The 16,209-nt window shown below is 38.6% G+C and overlaps 1 protein-coding gene across 2 annotated transcripts in view; it reads left to right on the top strand.

The window, feature by feature from the left end:
• The window catches only part of LOC119777335 (yjeF N-terminal domain-containing protein 3-like), an 80,036-nt gene that overhangs the window by 44,742 nt on the left and 19,085 nt on the right, over positions 1–16,209 (top strand). For both annotated transcript variants that reach the window (XM_038276169.1, XM_038276170.1), the window contains one exon: positions 15,213–15,321. In XM_038276169.1, coding sequence (XP_038132097.1) covers positions 15,213–15,321 — 109 coding nt within the window. The remainder of the gene's footprint in view (positions 1–15,212; positions 15,322–16,209) is intronic.

The following is a 16,209-nucleotide window of genomic DNA, read 5'->3' as shown; positions in this document are numbered from 1 at the left end:
TCTGCTGGATGATGCAGAAAAGATTATATGAGAAATAGTCTTTTGTAAATGCTATGAGAACATGTACGATCATCTGGCTGAGAGCAAACAAAAGAGCACAAGCCCAATACTTTGTAGTCATTAAACTTTGGGTCACTGAATAACAGAGCTTGGTCATCGATCTCTCCTATCACAACATTGGCCTAATATAACATCTTAGTAATTCTGCTTTGTTTGTTCCTCCTGGAGGACAAAACGACCCGTTTCCCTTTCTGAAACAAATGGAATGTGACAACAGATGCAGCTTATGTTGCTGCTGGCCTCCAGGCTCAAACTGTGATAAGCTGGGTTTAAATTTAAGGCAAAAGCTTTAAATGGATACATAATGCATAAACAAGGGAGAGGATTAACTTCTGCTGCAGTAATACAGCATGATGTGACCTGGGGGTGTGTGGTGGGGCTAGTTTATGTATGTCCCTCGTGCTTAATGTCAGATTATGCTTTGCTGCTTCTGCCCAATGTGTGCGTTTGTTAGAAGGTACAGGGTATGTGTTTTGCAGTCATATTTAAATTTTTAGCTCCTGAAAACGCTCAAGCTAAGGTTTAATTTCTGAAGCCTACATATTGAAATATTGGCACAATAAATGCTTGTCCATATTATTTAGTCAGAGAGTTCACCATAGTTATACAGAGGAAAATAAGACAAAGCACCTTTCTAATCAGGTAGTCAGCAGCACCTCAGGGGAAAGTACTCTAACCATTCCTTTTTACTCTCTATATACTTTCTAGTACAAGACAGAGTCCTGTCATCTGCAGAAATACTGTGATGACTCTGCAGTCTTTGGGTGTATCAAAGATTAACAACAAGTTGAGTATAGGGAGCTGGTGAACCGCTTTGTAGCATGGTTTGGACACATTCATCTGATCCTAAATGAATGCAATTAGTATCATGTGGGAGTAATCAGGGCTGGTGGTAGAGAATAAATACTTCCTTTGAACAAATCACTGCCCTGAAGACACAGCTGCTAAACTGTCTACAAGAACAATAGTTCAAACTGTACTTCTCAAGGAAGCTAAGGTACTTCAATGTTTGCACCATGATGCTGCATATCTCCTATAAGTCTGTTGTTGAGAAAGTGATCTCTTCTGTCATCATATAATGGGGAACCAGTATCAAACCAGATGACTAAAGCCGGGCATACACTGTACAATTGTTTGGCGCTTTTGGGCCGATTCTCCAGTCTTGTGAAAATTTTTCGATCAAGCCGAGGTTCAGCCTCCTTGTGCGTCCATGTGTAGTATACAGGGGGTAACGAGGGGTGATTAGACTCTCCCGATCAGAAATTCAGTTGGCCGTCTTAAGGTGTTCTTGGACAAATCCTGCTGTTGAAGCAGAGCCGCTCGTAGAACCTCAAGCACTGCACATGTGGAAACAAGGGAGTTCTTCTTCTTTGTATCAGAGCATCAGGGCCGCACAGTTTGAGGACACACATTGTGAGCTGTGAACTTTTATACCCTGTGGTTTCTTCATACAGTTTAAGCTGTAACTGAGTTCAACGATTGAAAAATTGTTATGCCTTGTGAGAACCCAATTATGCCATTGGGTTCTTGTGAGAACCCAATGGCAGATCTTAAATTTTAATGGACAGAGAGAGGAGATTCCATAACACCAAGGGGAACTGAAAGAGCAAGTCCTAACAAATCTGACGAGTGTTCTTGGGTCTAACTTGTAAAATATTGTCAAAGAATAAGGTTAAAAGTGTACATATCCCTAAAAGCCCCAAACCCCACATTCCTAAAAAAAATATTTTGAAATCATGCAAATACTCACAAGCACTTTAATCCTCACAGTGGCACCTCAAGGTTTCCAATAATGCTTTTCCCTTTACAAATCCATATTCAGGCTTTACTGGTGAATGCAAGGGTCCTAATGAATGTAAAAGTGTATCTAAATGAATCAGCTGATTAGTGATTTTTCATGGTTAACAATTGTACAGAAAAGAAATGCAATTTTATTGAGGCAGAATTGGATGTGTTCTTGAGTGAGGTGGAGTCAACAAATTATTATCTTTGGTAGCCAAAGTAGTAGCATGAAAAATAAAAGTTTTGTGGTTGGTAAAATGATCCCTGAACTATGGACTGCTCAAATTACCAATGCCACCCAGGACTCAGGCATAATGCTGCAATACTAATGGAACATTATGCCAGATGGTCATAATGGTAATTGTATGTTTACAGCAATCACTGTGATTGCCTCATGCCTTGCCAAAATCTATGTAACAATCTGTGGTGCCTATCAACCCCCTGGTGATCATCAGCGAGAAGTACGTGTTGGTGAAAAAATTGTCGCATTAAGGACAGAAGGACCCAGCATTAAAGGCTAGACAAACAGTGAGATAATTCAAAGCGTTTATTTTAAAAACAAGATTGTATCAGCAGCTGCAGTGGAGGTAGGTAACTCTGGAAGAAGAAAAAAGCCGGTAAGTGATCATGATAATCTGACGAAGGATAATTATCCATGTGAGTCACTTACCGGAATTGTTCAGTTCACCTCCAAAGAATGAGGTAGGTTCCAACCGGAGGGCTGCTAACTACATGCAGCGGGCGCCGCCCAGAGTGAACCACATGCTGTAGTCCAGGAGGGCAAGGAGGAGTCTGAGCCAGGTCAGGAAAACAGATCAGAACAGGGAAGCTAAGAGGTCCAGGAGTCCGAAGCCCGATCTGGGATACCTATCAGAACAGGAACAGGCTGGTTCAGGGTTCCAGGAGTTTAACAGAAAGCTCAGGCAGAACATTTAGGTGGGAACAGGCAAGCTCAGTGGTTGAAAGGCCGAACAGGTCAGTATAACGGGAACACTATGAAACGCAAAAACCGCTCCCTCCACTGAACCCAGACAGGAACAGGACACAATTAGTGGATAAGAGGTAGAACATGATCAGGACAACAGGAACACAACAAAACAGGTGGGTTAGATGAGTGGTAATTGGAAATCGGGCAGTTAGGCAGGAGAATGAAATGGGCAATTAGGCCTCTTAGGTCTCTTAGCTCTCAGGGCCATGATCATGCAAAAAACGTAGAATTTAAGGTAACTTATAAGCATGAGGTTTATAGCTCAGACAAGATTTTCAGACAAGATTTTCAAACCTAACAGGTTTTACCCTGCTAAGAGTTCCCATGAATCGATTTTTTTCCAGATGATAAAATTTCACTGACCTCACCACCTGCATCATAGGGTCACATCCTTTCAGTAGTAGTTACTCAAGTAGTTTGTGACCATTGGTTACCACTCCTAGTTAACCCATTTAGGCCGGGAAAGCATTAATGCATTTCTACCATTGAAGCCGGGGGCGCTGTTGCGTAATTCTACCATTGACGCCGGGAGAGCATATAAGTCAAGCAAGGAGAAAGAAGTTTTTTTCAAGCAAACATGGAGGAGTTTGACAGAGAAGAGTTGTCGGAAGGCAGTGTTTTTGAGGAGTGTGTCGGCTTTGATGACGGTATAGATGAAAATGATGACTTTGAACGCGCTGAACCAATCGAACTACCACCGCAATGCACGGAGTGTTTTCAACCGCACACCTGGAGTGAAAGTTGATTTGCCTGCAGACGCCACACCGCTGCAGGCATTTGAGCATTTTTTTAATGAAGAACTTTGGATGCATCTTGTTACCGAGAAGAGTAGGTACAGTGACCAAACAAACCAAACTCCAACAAGAGCAAAGATGGCAAAGTGGTCACCCGTGACTGTGACGGAGATGAAGACATTTATTGGGCTGTGTATGGGCATGAGACTTCTTGTGTTGCCAGTACGAAGAGATTATTGGCGGCAGAGTAAACCTCTCTTCAGGACGCAGTTCCCCCAAAGTATGTCCCGGGACAGATTTGTGGCCATCTGGAGGTAAATTGTATGCAATTTATAACACAGACATATGCATTATTATGCATAATAATACTGTTAATAAGTAATCATCAGATAGTTATTTATGTAATGTTTGTTCTTTATTTTAAAAACGTTTTATATTGCACATTCTCAATGAAGACATGATCACATATGGAAAAAATAAAAGGTTGAATTTTTTTTTTTTTTTTTTTATTACTGCTTTTCACTTTTTTTTTTTGGGAAGAATTTCAAAGATAAAATATATTTTGAGTTCTATCTGCTACAGAAGCTGAGATATCAATAATTTACTAGGCGTTGACACAGTTTGAATTTACAGAAAAACTTCAGGTTTTAGGGGTATTTTTTAAAATCGGCCATAGGTTTTTAAGGTGTTTTTTCCAGGCGTTTTAGGCCTAAATGGGTTAAGGGTGGATTCTCTCCACATACAATGGCTCTTGTTAATTTGAACAACATGATTTGGCTTCTAGGGTGTCTCCAAGCTTGCTTTATGCAACCTTTAAAGACCTCCTAAGATACAATGAACCACATATCAAAAAAGTTTTACAACCATCAAAGGATTTAATAAAAAAGTGGCTCAATAAATCCAATGAACACACATTTAACAAAAATTGTTTTATGCTCTTTTGATTAGAATACTCTGACAGTTTGTAATATACATAAATAAATATTTAGCTCCAAACTCAATATTTATTTAGCAAATTAAATATTTAATTTGTTAAATAAATATTCAATTCAATTCAGTTTATTTATATAGCGCCAAATTCACAACACATGTCATCTCAAGGCACTTTACAGTTCAACCAGATCATACAGTCAAATTGATACAAAGTTTTCTATCTAAGGAAAACCAGTTGATTGCATTGACTCATTGACTCAAATACAATCCCCCACACTAAGCATGCTTGTAGCGACAGTGGAGAGGAAAAACTCCCTTTTAACAGGAAGAAACCTCCAGCAGAACCAGGCTCAGTGTGAGCGGCCATCTGCCGAGGCCGACTGGGGTTTAGTAAACTAAATATGTTGCTACCTTGATGCTAGCTTAATATCTATTTTGGAAATCAAATATCTAGTTTGTTAAATAGATTTAAAGTTTGGACCTGGTTTGGAACTAAATATTACTGACAATCTAAATATTTATTTTGGAACTTTGATTTTTTTTTTTATGAATAAATGACTAGTTGAATAGTAAAAAAATATGACTTGGAAAAAATAACCTGATTATTTTTCTCTTAAAACACATAAATATTGCTCCTAATTTTTGACTTCTTAACTTTACAAACAGCAACCCATAGTTCTGTTATGCTTGTTGTAACTCAACAAATTTCTTGAAAAATAATCTTAAACATTTAAACTTGTCCGGGTTTCAGTTGAAGTCTGGATGTGACACTGAGGAAAATAGGGTTTGTGGGACATTAGGGACAATCAGTTAAAACAGGAGTTCACTCTTTTAGGTGAATTAGGGGGTCTATAGAAGTTGAGCATACAAAAGGTGTTTTGTTTGCTGGCTTTGTAATGCAGTTTTCTGTTTTCCTCTTTTCAAAGGGAGGTGTAGGTTAAAACGTATAGATTGGACAAGATGAGACATAGAGCATGGTAAGTAGATAACGGGTGAGAGTGGCTAGTTTCACTTAGCACTGAAGACATGAAGAGCAGTGCTCTATAAAGGATTCTTGCATGAGTACAGGAAGAGAGGAAGCAGAACACAGGAATGTGGGAAGATAGTATTACATTTTGGACTGGTTTTAAAAGGAAGTAATGCAAACTTTATTTAAAGCAAGAAAGAAAGAACAAGGAGACAGGACAACACCCCTTTACTCCATGATCGACACCCCTGGGCTGATGGTCCAAAGTTTAACAAGCTTAATCTTAAAGCTCTGCAAAACGTGGTTGTATTAAAAATAAGAATAAAACGTTTCAGTGATAAATATTAATACACATAACACATTTATAATTCTTTTATTTACCATTTTTGTTGATCTATTGCATAAAATCCTATAAAATTTTTTGAAAGTCTTCCTCTGAAACTTCAAGGTTCAAAGACACTGTACTGTGAATGCCAACCTGATGATCGCAGGAACTACTGTCAGCTCATATAACTGAAACAGAGAAGATGGCTCTCATACAGGGTGGTCAGAATGAGTTCAGCCCCCTTTCTTTCAGCTCAGGCCTTTTATGAACCAACCGCACAGCTTAGCACCGGATCCATCCATGTCCACAATCTAGAACATTCCTCAAATTGGAAACATTTTATGAGCTTGTACGCTTCAAGGAAGCTGGATTTAAGTGTAAATAAATTACACATGTAACGAGTCGTCAGAGAGTATTGATCTGAGCCTGTAGGCACACAGCTACAAAAACCTATACAAATACAGATTATATTATTATTTGCAAAATATACCTTTACAGCGGCATGTTTACATTGGTTTACTGATAAATTAATTGCTACTGATATTTCATTTCACAAGCAGTCTCAGTTTAGTTTGCATTTATATTATTAGCATTATATATCTATGATCATATTCTTTTGATCACTTGAATTTGAAACATGCTTCCCTTTTGCTGCTCTCCCTCTCCTGTGTTTAACCAACTGACATCATCTCCTAGCTGGATCCTGCAGGACTTCCTGGAAACACACACCAGGGGATGCATAAAGAGATGAAAGGTGTCCTTATCTGACAGATGTCACATTTGATGCAAACTTACCAACATGCTTCAGGATAAGCACCAGTGTCATTATAACAGCAGGATGAGGACCAGCAACTTTAAGCTTCATAATATGGATGCAAAGTTTTTTATTAGTTTTATTTGGGTATATTTCAAATGGTATTTTCAGTAATTTATATAAAACAAAAAATGATAGAAACAAAATAATTATGTGTCAGCCAATTTTATAAATGTGCTTAACAAAATAGGCTTTTACAAAATCAGAATTTATGATTTTTATGGTTTGATTTTGCCCAACATATTCAAATTACGTAAATAACTTAACTATTTGGTTCAATGTCGATTAAACTCTGTTTTAATTGATTTCTATTTTATGATCAAAATGAGAAAGAAAAATAATACTGCCAGTTTCTAAATTCATCCATGTATTTAAAATTCCCCAATACAGAATCATACCTTTTGATATTTATTCAATACTTTAAGATCATTCACTGCTATGGATACTTTTTATAACAAAGATAATGTTTTATTGAAAAATTCATCCAAACACGTTTAATGGGTTCCCCTGACAATCATCGCTAATAAACACCTTTATGGGGTTTTTTTTGTTTTTAATGAAGTCAGTAGCTCTGTTCTCAGCGTGAAAAAAGCAGAAATAAAAAAAGCTGAAAGATTAGAAAAAAGTAGGATGTCTTTAACTTCATCCTGGTGTATTTAATAAATTGTTGAACATCTGTTGCTATGCTGGTAAACCCTTTATTTGACAACTTGTAGAGACAGTCTTCATCAAATGGCCCTTATATGCGTTACACCACTGATAAAGTCATAATAAAGTTAGTTATACTTTGTTTCTGCTTTTGTTTTATTGGAATGTTGTGTTTTGCTCATATTTGGTTTCTAGTTGTTTGAAAATAAGGATCTAAATAACTTTAACAAATGAACAGGTACAGTTTTAATGATCAATAGTTAAATTAGGCTGTTTCTGATTTATCGAACATTTTACTCATAGCGTAAACATGCAGCCTTCATCACATCTATGACAAGTAATGTTTTTTTTAGTTTGGTCAACCTGCATGTAATTAATTAATGGACTTAGAGAATAGAGATAAAATGAAGCAGAATGATGAATAAGGGGTCCCTATGTCCTCCAGCATTCCAAGCCTGTAGCAGCAAAACTACGAGGTGGAAAGGCACACAGTGCTTCTAAAAATCATTAAAAGGGTCCTACAATGCAAAACCGAGTTTACATGGTCATAGATGAATAAAAATGGTTCAGTGGGTGAAATGGAGGTACAGAGAAGTTCAAACCCCATCGAGATGGGGTCTAAGATAAAACCTAATCTTTTTGTAAATCGGTTTTCTCTTTGCACAGTACAGATAAAAGTTTTTTTAAAAGAACCCCACCGAGCACATATTTGTTAAAAGGACATTAAGTTAACATGATTTACATCCAAACGACGTCTATGCTTGGTTGAGAACTTATAGGTGAAAAGCCGGATTTTTCAGATCTTTGAAAAGACTTTAAAAAACTGGGTTTGCAACGTCTTTTATTGGACTAAAGTGGAACAAAAATCGGACCAACCTAAACAGCCCAATTTTCAACGACTGATCAGGCCCCGTCCACACGAAGTCAAAACGAACACGAAACGCTAATATTTTCCAGAACGTCTGTCGTAAAGACGGAGACGTAAAATAAATGTGATCGTCCACACGAATGCATGAAAGCGCTGCAAAATGTATGCCAGGCCTGTAAGTGGCGCTGTCGTGCCAAAGCAAAAATAGGCGACGAAATGTTGGGCATGCGCACTAATATTTATACATGTTTGCCCTGCGGGTCCATTTTCGTGGTTCAGTCAAATTCAGGTGCTTAACTATGTCGTCGATATTGCTCTGTTCTTCCTGGAGATATTCCAGAAGAAGAAGATTCTGTTGTAAGCCCGACAGCAGGGTGAGTAGCATGAGCAGCAACCATTCAATACAGTACGGCGCCATTGTTGTTGTGATACTGTGTCGCGCATGCGTGTTTAGAGGCGACGCTATGACGCATGCGTGTAAAAAAAAAAAAATGCGGTTAGAGCTTAAAGATGGAAACGCGAAAACGGCATTTCAAAATCTTCCCACTCTGAAGGCTGAATAAAAAAAAGATAGTTTACAGACCCCGAAACGCTGGCTTCGTATGGATGAGAGGCTGGTTTGGTGAAAAATTTGAGCGTTTAGGCCAGGGTTCGGCTTCGTGTGGACGGGGCCTAAATCTTGGCTAAGACTGGCGAGATGTAGCCTAAAAACAAACCTCTAAATGACGTCTGGTGTGTGTGGGGGGAAGAAGTCTGTTTAATCTCCACTGGGTTTATACTTAGAACAAATAAACAGTGCTACCTGAATATCATGATTTTTATTCAGCTGTAGACATCACTACAGATAAACAATGTTCTTCTCTCTCACTAACATGTTTTTTATGGTAGCGTTCAGTTTTTTCTAAGGCCTGAAGTAAGTTATGGGTGGCGTATTGAACAGGGCAGGAGGTGGACAGGATGATTACTGAGGAAACAGATAGGAACTAAGAAAACAAGCCATGGAAGTGATGAACGGTGCCTTTCTATCCCCTCGCTTCTCTTTCACTAATTACTGCCTGCCCTTTAAAGCACCACAGGATTCCCTTTACAGTCTAGGATTTACCCGTCTGGGTACGCTTCAGTTAATTACAAACAGTACATATTGGAGGACCAAGGCTTTTGTAAGATCTGTAAAGCCTGCTGAGGAGATGTAAGGAGAATCATAATTCATTTTATAACTTTCCATGCATGAAGTACAGCAGGAAGAATTGAAAACTGATGCTTTTGTGATTTTCTGAATTCGTACGCCCTCTAAAAGTAAAAAAATATTTTCCTCCTCTGACTGACTGATTATTTCTGTCTTCTCGCAACTTAAGAGTCTGAAACAATCCCACGCGTCAAATATTGCACTTTAATTTCCGTCTGGTATTGTTTGCTTGATTGATTGTTGCCTTATTACAGACTTATGTGAAGTTAGTAGCTTACATCACCTGAAAACATTAAAGTCTAGTAAAAAGACAACACATCCAGCAGCCGTAATGATCTGGCGTAACTAGTAAATGCATATTACCTCAGTATTAGCTTTTCATAAGCAAACACAATCTTCTGAGTCTTTAAACAGCTGATGTCAGTTTTTGTAATTCTACTGCAAACAATCTGCCCGTGTGATAAATAACAGAACGCTGCCAGGAGAGAAAAGGCGGCTGAAAATTTCCGTCTCTCTGGGAAAGTGGAAATCAGTCAGAGTGAGAGTGGGGGTGGTAAAACAAGGCTATTTCGGTCTTCCAGTAATAAGGCCTAGAAACACAGAGGCCCCTCTGACATTCAGAGGGGAAACATTTCTAATCAGATTCGAACGCTTCACAGGTGGAAACCGTGAGCAGAAGGAAAGGACGCTTCTTAGTCTTACCTTGATTTACAGTATTTCCTTTGTTGTAAAACGGTTTCAGTGATTCTGCAGCATGTGCTGTTTTTCACCGTAGAAACATTTCAAATGTGTTACTTTTTATTACGTGTGCTTTGTTATCTCTATGTTTTTATGATCATCTCTGTTTTTTATTTTCTTTGCTGCACTGCAGGCCTAAATTCCCCAATGTGATCATTAAAGTTTCATTTTACCACATCTCAAGTGTGAGGGAAACAGAGTCATTAGGCAGGTGGTAATCATAAATGGGTGGGATGACCAGAGCTGACACAAAGCAGGAGCACTTCATGCGCAGCATGGGGAAATTAACTGTCCCTCTGGAGAGGGAGCAGTTTGGCTGCAGGTGCAACAGAAGCAGAAACTCCTGAGGATTGAATCAGCTACAGTTTTCTTACTTGCACAGGATGATGTTATGCTTTCTGTTTCAACAACAATGTTTCTTTGAAAGCAAGTTTGGTGCCCGATCTTTTAAAGGTACGGTCCACTTTTTATCATAACTGCTGGGAAATCTATTATTTCCAGTTATGATTAGCAGCCTCTAAGCTGCTAATTGAAAAGACATGCACTGTATGGCATGAGGCAGCCATCTGTCCTGAACACCGCAAGCTGCTCCCCTGCGGTGGGGCCTACTGAAACTGGCAGCCACTGAGCAGCAAACACATCACACTTTGTTCTGTCAATAATCTAGATGATCAATAGATTGATGAGGATAGTCAGGTTTCCAGATTGACTGGTTGACGGTACTGTGGGTTCTACAATCCAGTAACAACAAGCTGAGAATCTCTCATCACGAAAAGCTGAACGGGTTATTAGACTTTTTCAGATTTAGTAAAGAATGGTGTAACCTTACGAAAACAGCAAGGCAAGCTGGGGGCATTGAGTACAGCAAAACGGAGCAAAGCCTGTGGACTACGGTGAACTTTCCAAAGTTCAGCTTGTCACAGTGGTTCAGGAAACATCCCTGAAGTGAGCCGTGGGTGACAGCTGCTGCCACTCCACTGGCACAGGTAAATGCCAGGAGCCCCACTTGGATGCATGGCGTGCAGACACACAAAGTGCACAGAACCAAACACAGACATACTGCTTTAAGGAGTCCAAGCAGGGTTAGATTTATGCCACTGTCAGCTTATAGAGATCATGCATGTGTAGAGACCCACAAAGGTATTTAACTTATTGTTGAATATTTTTTATTTTTCATATAATGAAATCTGTCCTGCACATGTATTTATTCTCCTTTACTCTGATGTTCCTAAATCAGGGGTCTTCAACGTTTTCTAGGCCAAGGACCTCCAAATTGATGGCGAGATGGAGCGGGGACCCCCTAATTATATATGTTGAATGAAATTGTTTTATATCAAACTGGTCCTATAGTCCCTCTATTACAGATGGAATCATGTAATGAAAGTAATTCCTCCCTGGGATTATTAAAGTATTTCTGATTCTGATTCCTGGTTGATGGGACAGGTGTTGTGAATGAAACGGTGCCCAGCTTGAAAGAGCTCCTGTGTGTCGCTGAATGTGTGCATTGATGACTGAAAGACATCTTCTGCCTCAATTTATCTGTTTATTACAGTGTGTTTTATTCATGTTAATGTGTATTTAAAGACTTTTCAATTAATGGAAAAATTGCAGGGGGGAATATAAAAAAAAAAATGTTATCAACCAAAACTTCGCGACCCCCATGCAGTACCTCTGTGGACCCCCTAGGGGTCACCGTCCCCCTGTTGAAGACCTACGTCCTAAATAAAAACAATGCAGCCCAAAAAAGGTTCTAAACCAAGTCTAACTCTCTGTAGTTTGGTCTGATTTTGCGCCGATCTGCAAAGGCCGAGTGAATTATTATTATTATTTAATATCTAAGAAAAGAAAAAAAATCATAGTTAAGATGAAGGAACACAGCAGGTTATATATATATATATATATATATATATATATATATATATACACTATATTGCCAAAAGTATTTGCTCACCTGCCTTGACTCACATATGAGCTTAAGTGACATCCCGTTCCTAATCCATAGGGTTCAATATGACGTCGGTCCACCCTTTGCAGCTAGAACAGCTTCAACTCTTCTGGGAAGGCTGTCCACAAGGTTTAGGAGTGTGTTTATGGGAATTTTTGACCATTCTTCCAGAAGCGCATTTGTGAGGTCGCACACTGATGTTGGACGAGAAGGCCTGGCTCTCAGTCTCCGCTCTAATTCATCCCAAAGGTGTTCTATCGGGTTGAGGTCAGGACTCTGTGCAGGCCAGTCAAGTTCATCCACACCAGACTCTGTCATCCATGTCTTTATGGACCTTGCTTTGTGCACTGGTGCACAGTCATGTTGGAAGAGGAAGGGGCCAGCTCCAAACTGTTCCCAAAAAGTTGGGAGCATGGAATTGTCCAAAATGTCTTGGTATGCTGAAGCATTCAGAGTTCCTTTCACTGGAACTAAGGGGCCAAGCCCAGCTCCTGAAAAACAACCCCACACCATAATCCCCCCTCCACCAAACTTTACACTTGGCACAATGCAGTCAGACAAGTACCGTTCTCCTGGCAACCGCCAAACCCAGACCCGTCCATCAGATTGCCAGATGGAGAAGCGCGATTCGTCACTCCAGAGAACGCGTCTCCACTGCTCTAGAGTCCAGTGGCGGCGTGCTTTACACCACCGCATCCGACGCTTTGCATTGCACTTGGTGATGTATGGCTTGGATGCAGCTGCTCGACCATGGAAACCCATTCCATGAAGCTCTCTGCGCACTGTTCTTGAGCTAATCTGAAGGCCACATGAAGTTTGGAGGTCTGTAGTGATTGACTCTGCAGAAAGTTGGCGACCTCTTCGCACTATGCGCGTCAGCATCCGCTGACCCCGCTCCGTCAGTTTACGTGGCCTACCTCTTCGTGGCTGAGTTGCTGTCGTTCCCAAACACTTCCATTTTCTTATAATACAGCTGACAGTTGACTGTGGAATATTTAGGAGCGAGGAAATTTCACGACTGGATTTGTTGCACAGGTGGCATCCTATCACAGTTCCACGCTGGAATTCACTGAGCTCCTGAGAGCGACCCATTCTTTCACAAATGTTTGTAAAAACAGTCTGCATGCCTAGGTGCTTGAATTTATACACCTGTGGCCATGGAAGTGATTGGAACACCTGATTCCAATAATTTGGATGGGTGAGCAAATACTTTTGGCAATATAGTGTATATATATATATATATATATATTATTATTATATATATAAAAAATATATCAAAGAATCCAAATCTCACAGAGCTTTTCAATCCATCATTCAGAAATGGCGTCACAGTAAACCAGAACAGGTAAGCAAGAGACACACAGATGATCGAAACTAAAGGTAATAATTCCTTGAATTTGGCTTTATTGGGGACTGGCAAAAATAAATCAAATAAAAACTAAAGGGATAAGGATATTGGGAATATTAAAAAAAGATTTAAGGAGAACAAAAACTAAACAGTTGTTCTTTATTTTAAATGTTTGGTGTGAAAGTCAGCCTAAAAACACCTTTCCCATAAAGACCCAGGGAAAAATCATCATGAAATCCTCTTGTTTAACAAGAAAATAAAGGAATATTTTAACAAAAGCAGATGTTTTGTTCAGTACAACAAAAACTCCTCTATGTGATCTAGATTGTCTCTCTCCAAAGAATAAGATAATCAAAATTGTGAAATGATAATAATAAAGTATTAATGCTGCATCATGGAGCATACATGTTTCCTACTGTAAAAGAAGCAATTTTATTTGAAAATAGCAAATACCTTTTGGATTTTGTCATTTTCTTTCATTATATTTGTCTGCATTCCTGGGGTTTATTCGTTTAACTGGATTTCAGGATTAAATGCCAAACAATTTGAGCCACTTGTATCTAACTTAGCTTTAACGTCTGGTGGACTGTGACTGCTTCTGGAAGCTCCTTTTTTTCTTTCTGTGATGAAAATATGATGTCACAAAAACAACATAAATGATGTAACATCAAGCAACATGACACTCATGCTTTACATCCAGAAGTTCTCACTCCAAGAGCTCTTGATCTCCTTTTAGCTCCCGCTGACAGCTAAAGGTTTGAAACCTGCTGAGTAGGCGCTGATTAGATGTAGATTATTGATTTTGTGCATTGACTCCCATCCTGTCTGTTCATATTCATTTGGAGCAAAATGAATGGTTTCAGTAATGACATGTACAGCTGCTCCCAATCTAAGCTTTTCTTTTATTTCCCTGAGGAGTGATCTGAAGCAAAGCGGTAAAATATTGAGATTTATTTCTGTGTCCTAAGAGGGATTTCTTCATTAGTTGGTTTAGAATGTGCAGTACTTAGAATGGCCACCAGGTGTCTGTAGTGTAGAGGGGATATCTCTTGTTAAAAGGTTCCTCCTCAATCCTTTTCTGCACACTATGAATATCAGATGGTTTGCTGCACCACTTCATTGTGGTTTGACCTGTTTCTCTCAGCAGGAAATCCCACCTACCATCAGAAACTGCAACGCTTTTTTTCATGAGAAGATCAGCGATAAGACAAAATGAGAAGTATGATCAGAAAGATAATGAACAGTAGAATAAATCTGACATTCATGCATAAAGACCCTCTTTGCTTTCAAAGCAGTTACAGACGTCTTTGGAAGCTCCTGCAGAGGACTTTCCTCAACACTTTGTTTAGTAATTTCTTTACATAACATGTAAATATACAGACCTGATCAGAGGTGTCAAAAGTAGTAATGTTTATTACTCAATTAGAAGTATAAATCCTACTTTTTTTAAAACACTTTTGTAGAACTTAGAGTATCAGCTTAACATTTTCATTCAAGTAAAAGTGTAAAAGTACCATGTTTGAAACTACTTAAAGCATAAAAGTAAAGTAGTGCAGGAAAAAGTGTTGAGGGGACAAGCTTTATTGCACTACTCTATTAAAGGGACATTTTTCTTCTGATCATTTCCTTACAATTATTTTTCTTTGTTTTATACCTAATTGCAACAGTGTCAAGTTTAACTTTGCATCATCTTAAAAGACAATTAAAAAAATAAATAAAAGCAAAATAAAAAATAATAAAAAAAAGAAAAAACATTCATTTTTTATTAGCATACTAACAGAAAATATCAGCTTTGCACACAGAAATCCCAGTTATAGTGGATATTTTGTATAAATATAAGGAAGGTTATAAACTGCAGGTCTTTTTTTTTTTTCAGCAAAGGGGACGCAGTAGCTATCGAGACAGAACTACTGAGGGACTACAGGTTTGGACAACAGCAGCTGATTGAACTTTGGGGACAAGCCTGCGCTCTTGCCATCACAAAGGTATGGACAAAGTTTTTATTTCATAACTCAGTTTTTCTTTTCTTTCTTTTTAGTGTCATAGGAAGCTAGCTTAAAATTATGTATAAGACAGCAGGACAAAAAAGGGAAAATCCATCCATCCATCCATCCATCCATCCATCCATCCATCCATCGGTCTGTCTTTCCATCCATCCATCATTGATTGGATTGTTAAATGTTGAAGACAACTTGGTTTAAAAAATGATTCTCAAGTCCAGGATCTTTGTTCTTCAACTATAGAAATTTGATTTCATGCATAGTGATCACTACAGTGTATATCTGTTTAAAAATGTTATTGGGCACTTAAATCCACTCTAGTGGAAGCTGTTGCATCATCCCATACAGAAAAAAACCATATATTGATCATTGCAATGAAAAAAAACCAAACAAAAAACCCTGTGAAATCAAGATGGTTGACACACAGGGAAAAAAAAACATTTCGGTTTCTACAGGGGAGCAGAGGAACCACCATTCCAACAGAATACCATATTACAGCTGTAAAACTAAATTACAACTATATCTATGCAAGTACTTTGATGGTATATTGATTTTTAGACACTTGAGTGGACAGATAATTATTTCTTTATAGAATAAAGATAGATTTTTTTTTTTTTTTTTAAAACCTTGTTTTACATCTCTAAGGAAATACAAAAAGACTCATATTATAATTCATGCATGAAAGGGTTAAAATTTAATTTTCAATAAGTGATCATGTTTCTGCAATTAAAGTCTTAAAATCTTATATCTCAAGTTTAACAACTTTCAGTTAGACTTTTTAAAAGATGTCAGAGTTCTGTCCTGTACGGATCGGGGCGAGTTTCAGCCTCATGGTGCGTCCTGTGTCGTGGAGTATACAGGGGGGTAAAGAGG

This window comes from Cyprinodon tularosa, unplaced genomic scaffold, assembly GCF_016077235.1.
Source record: "Cyprinodon tularosa strain WSP-4 unplaced genomic scaffold, ASM1607723v1 ctg1223, whole genome shotgun sequence".
Classification (NCBI taxonomy): Eukaryota; Metazoa; Chordata; class Actinopteri; order Cyprinodontiformes; family Cyprinodontidae; genus Cyprinodon; species Cyprinodon tularosa.
Note: the sequence above shows the minus strand (reverse complement) of the source record. Positions and strands in the feature narration are given on the sequence as shown.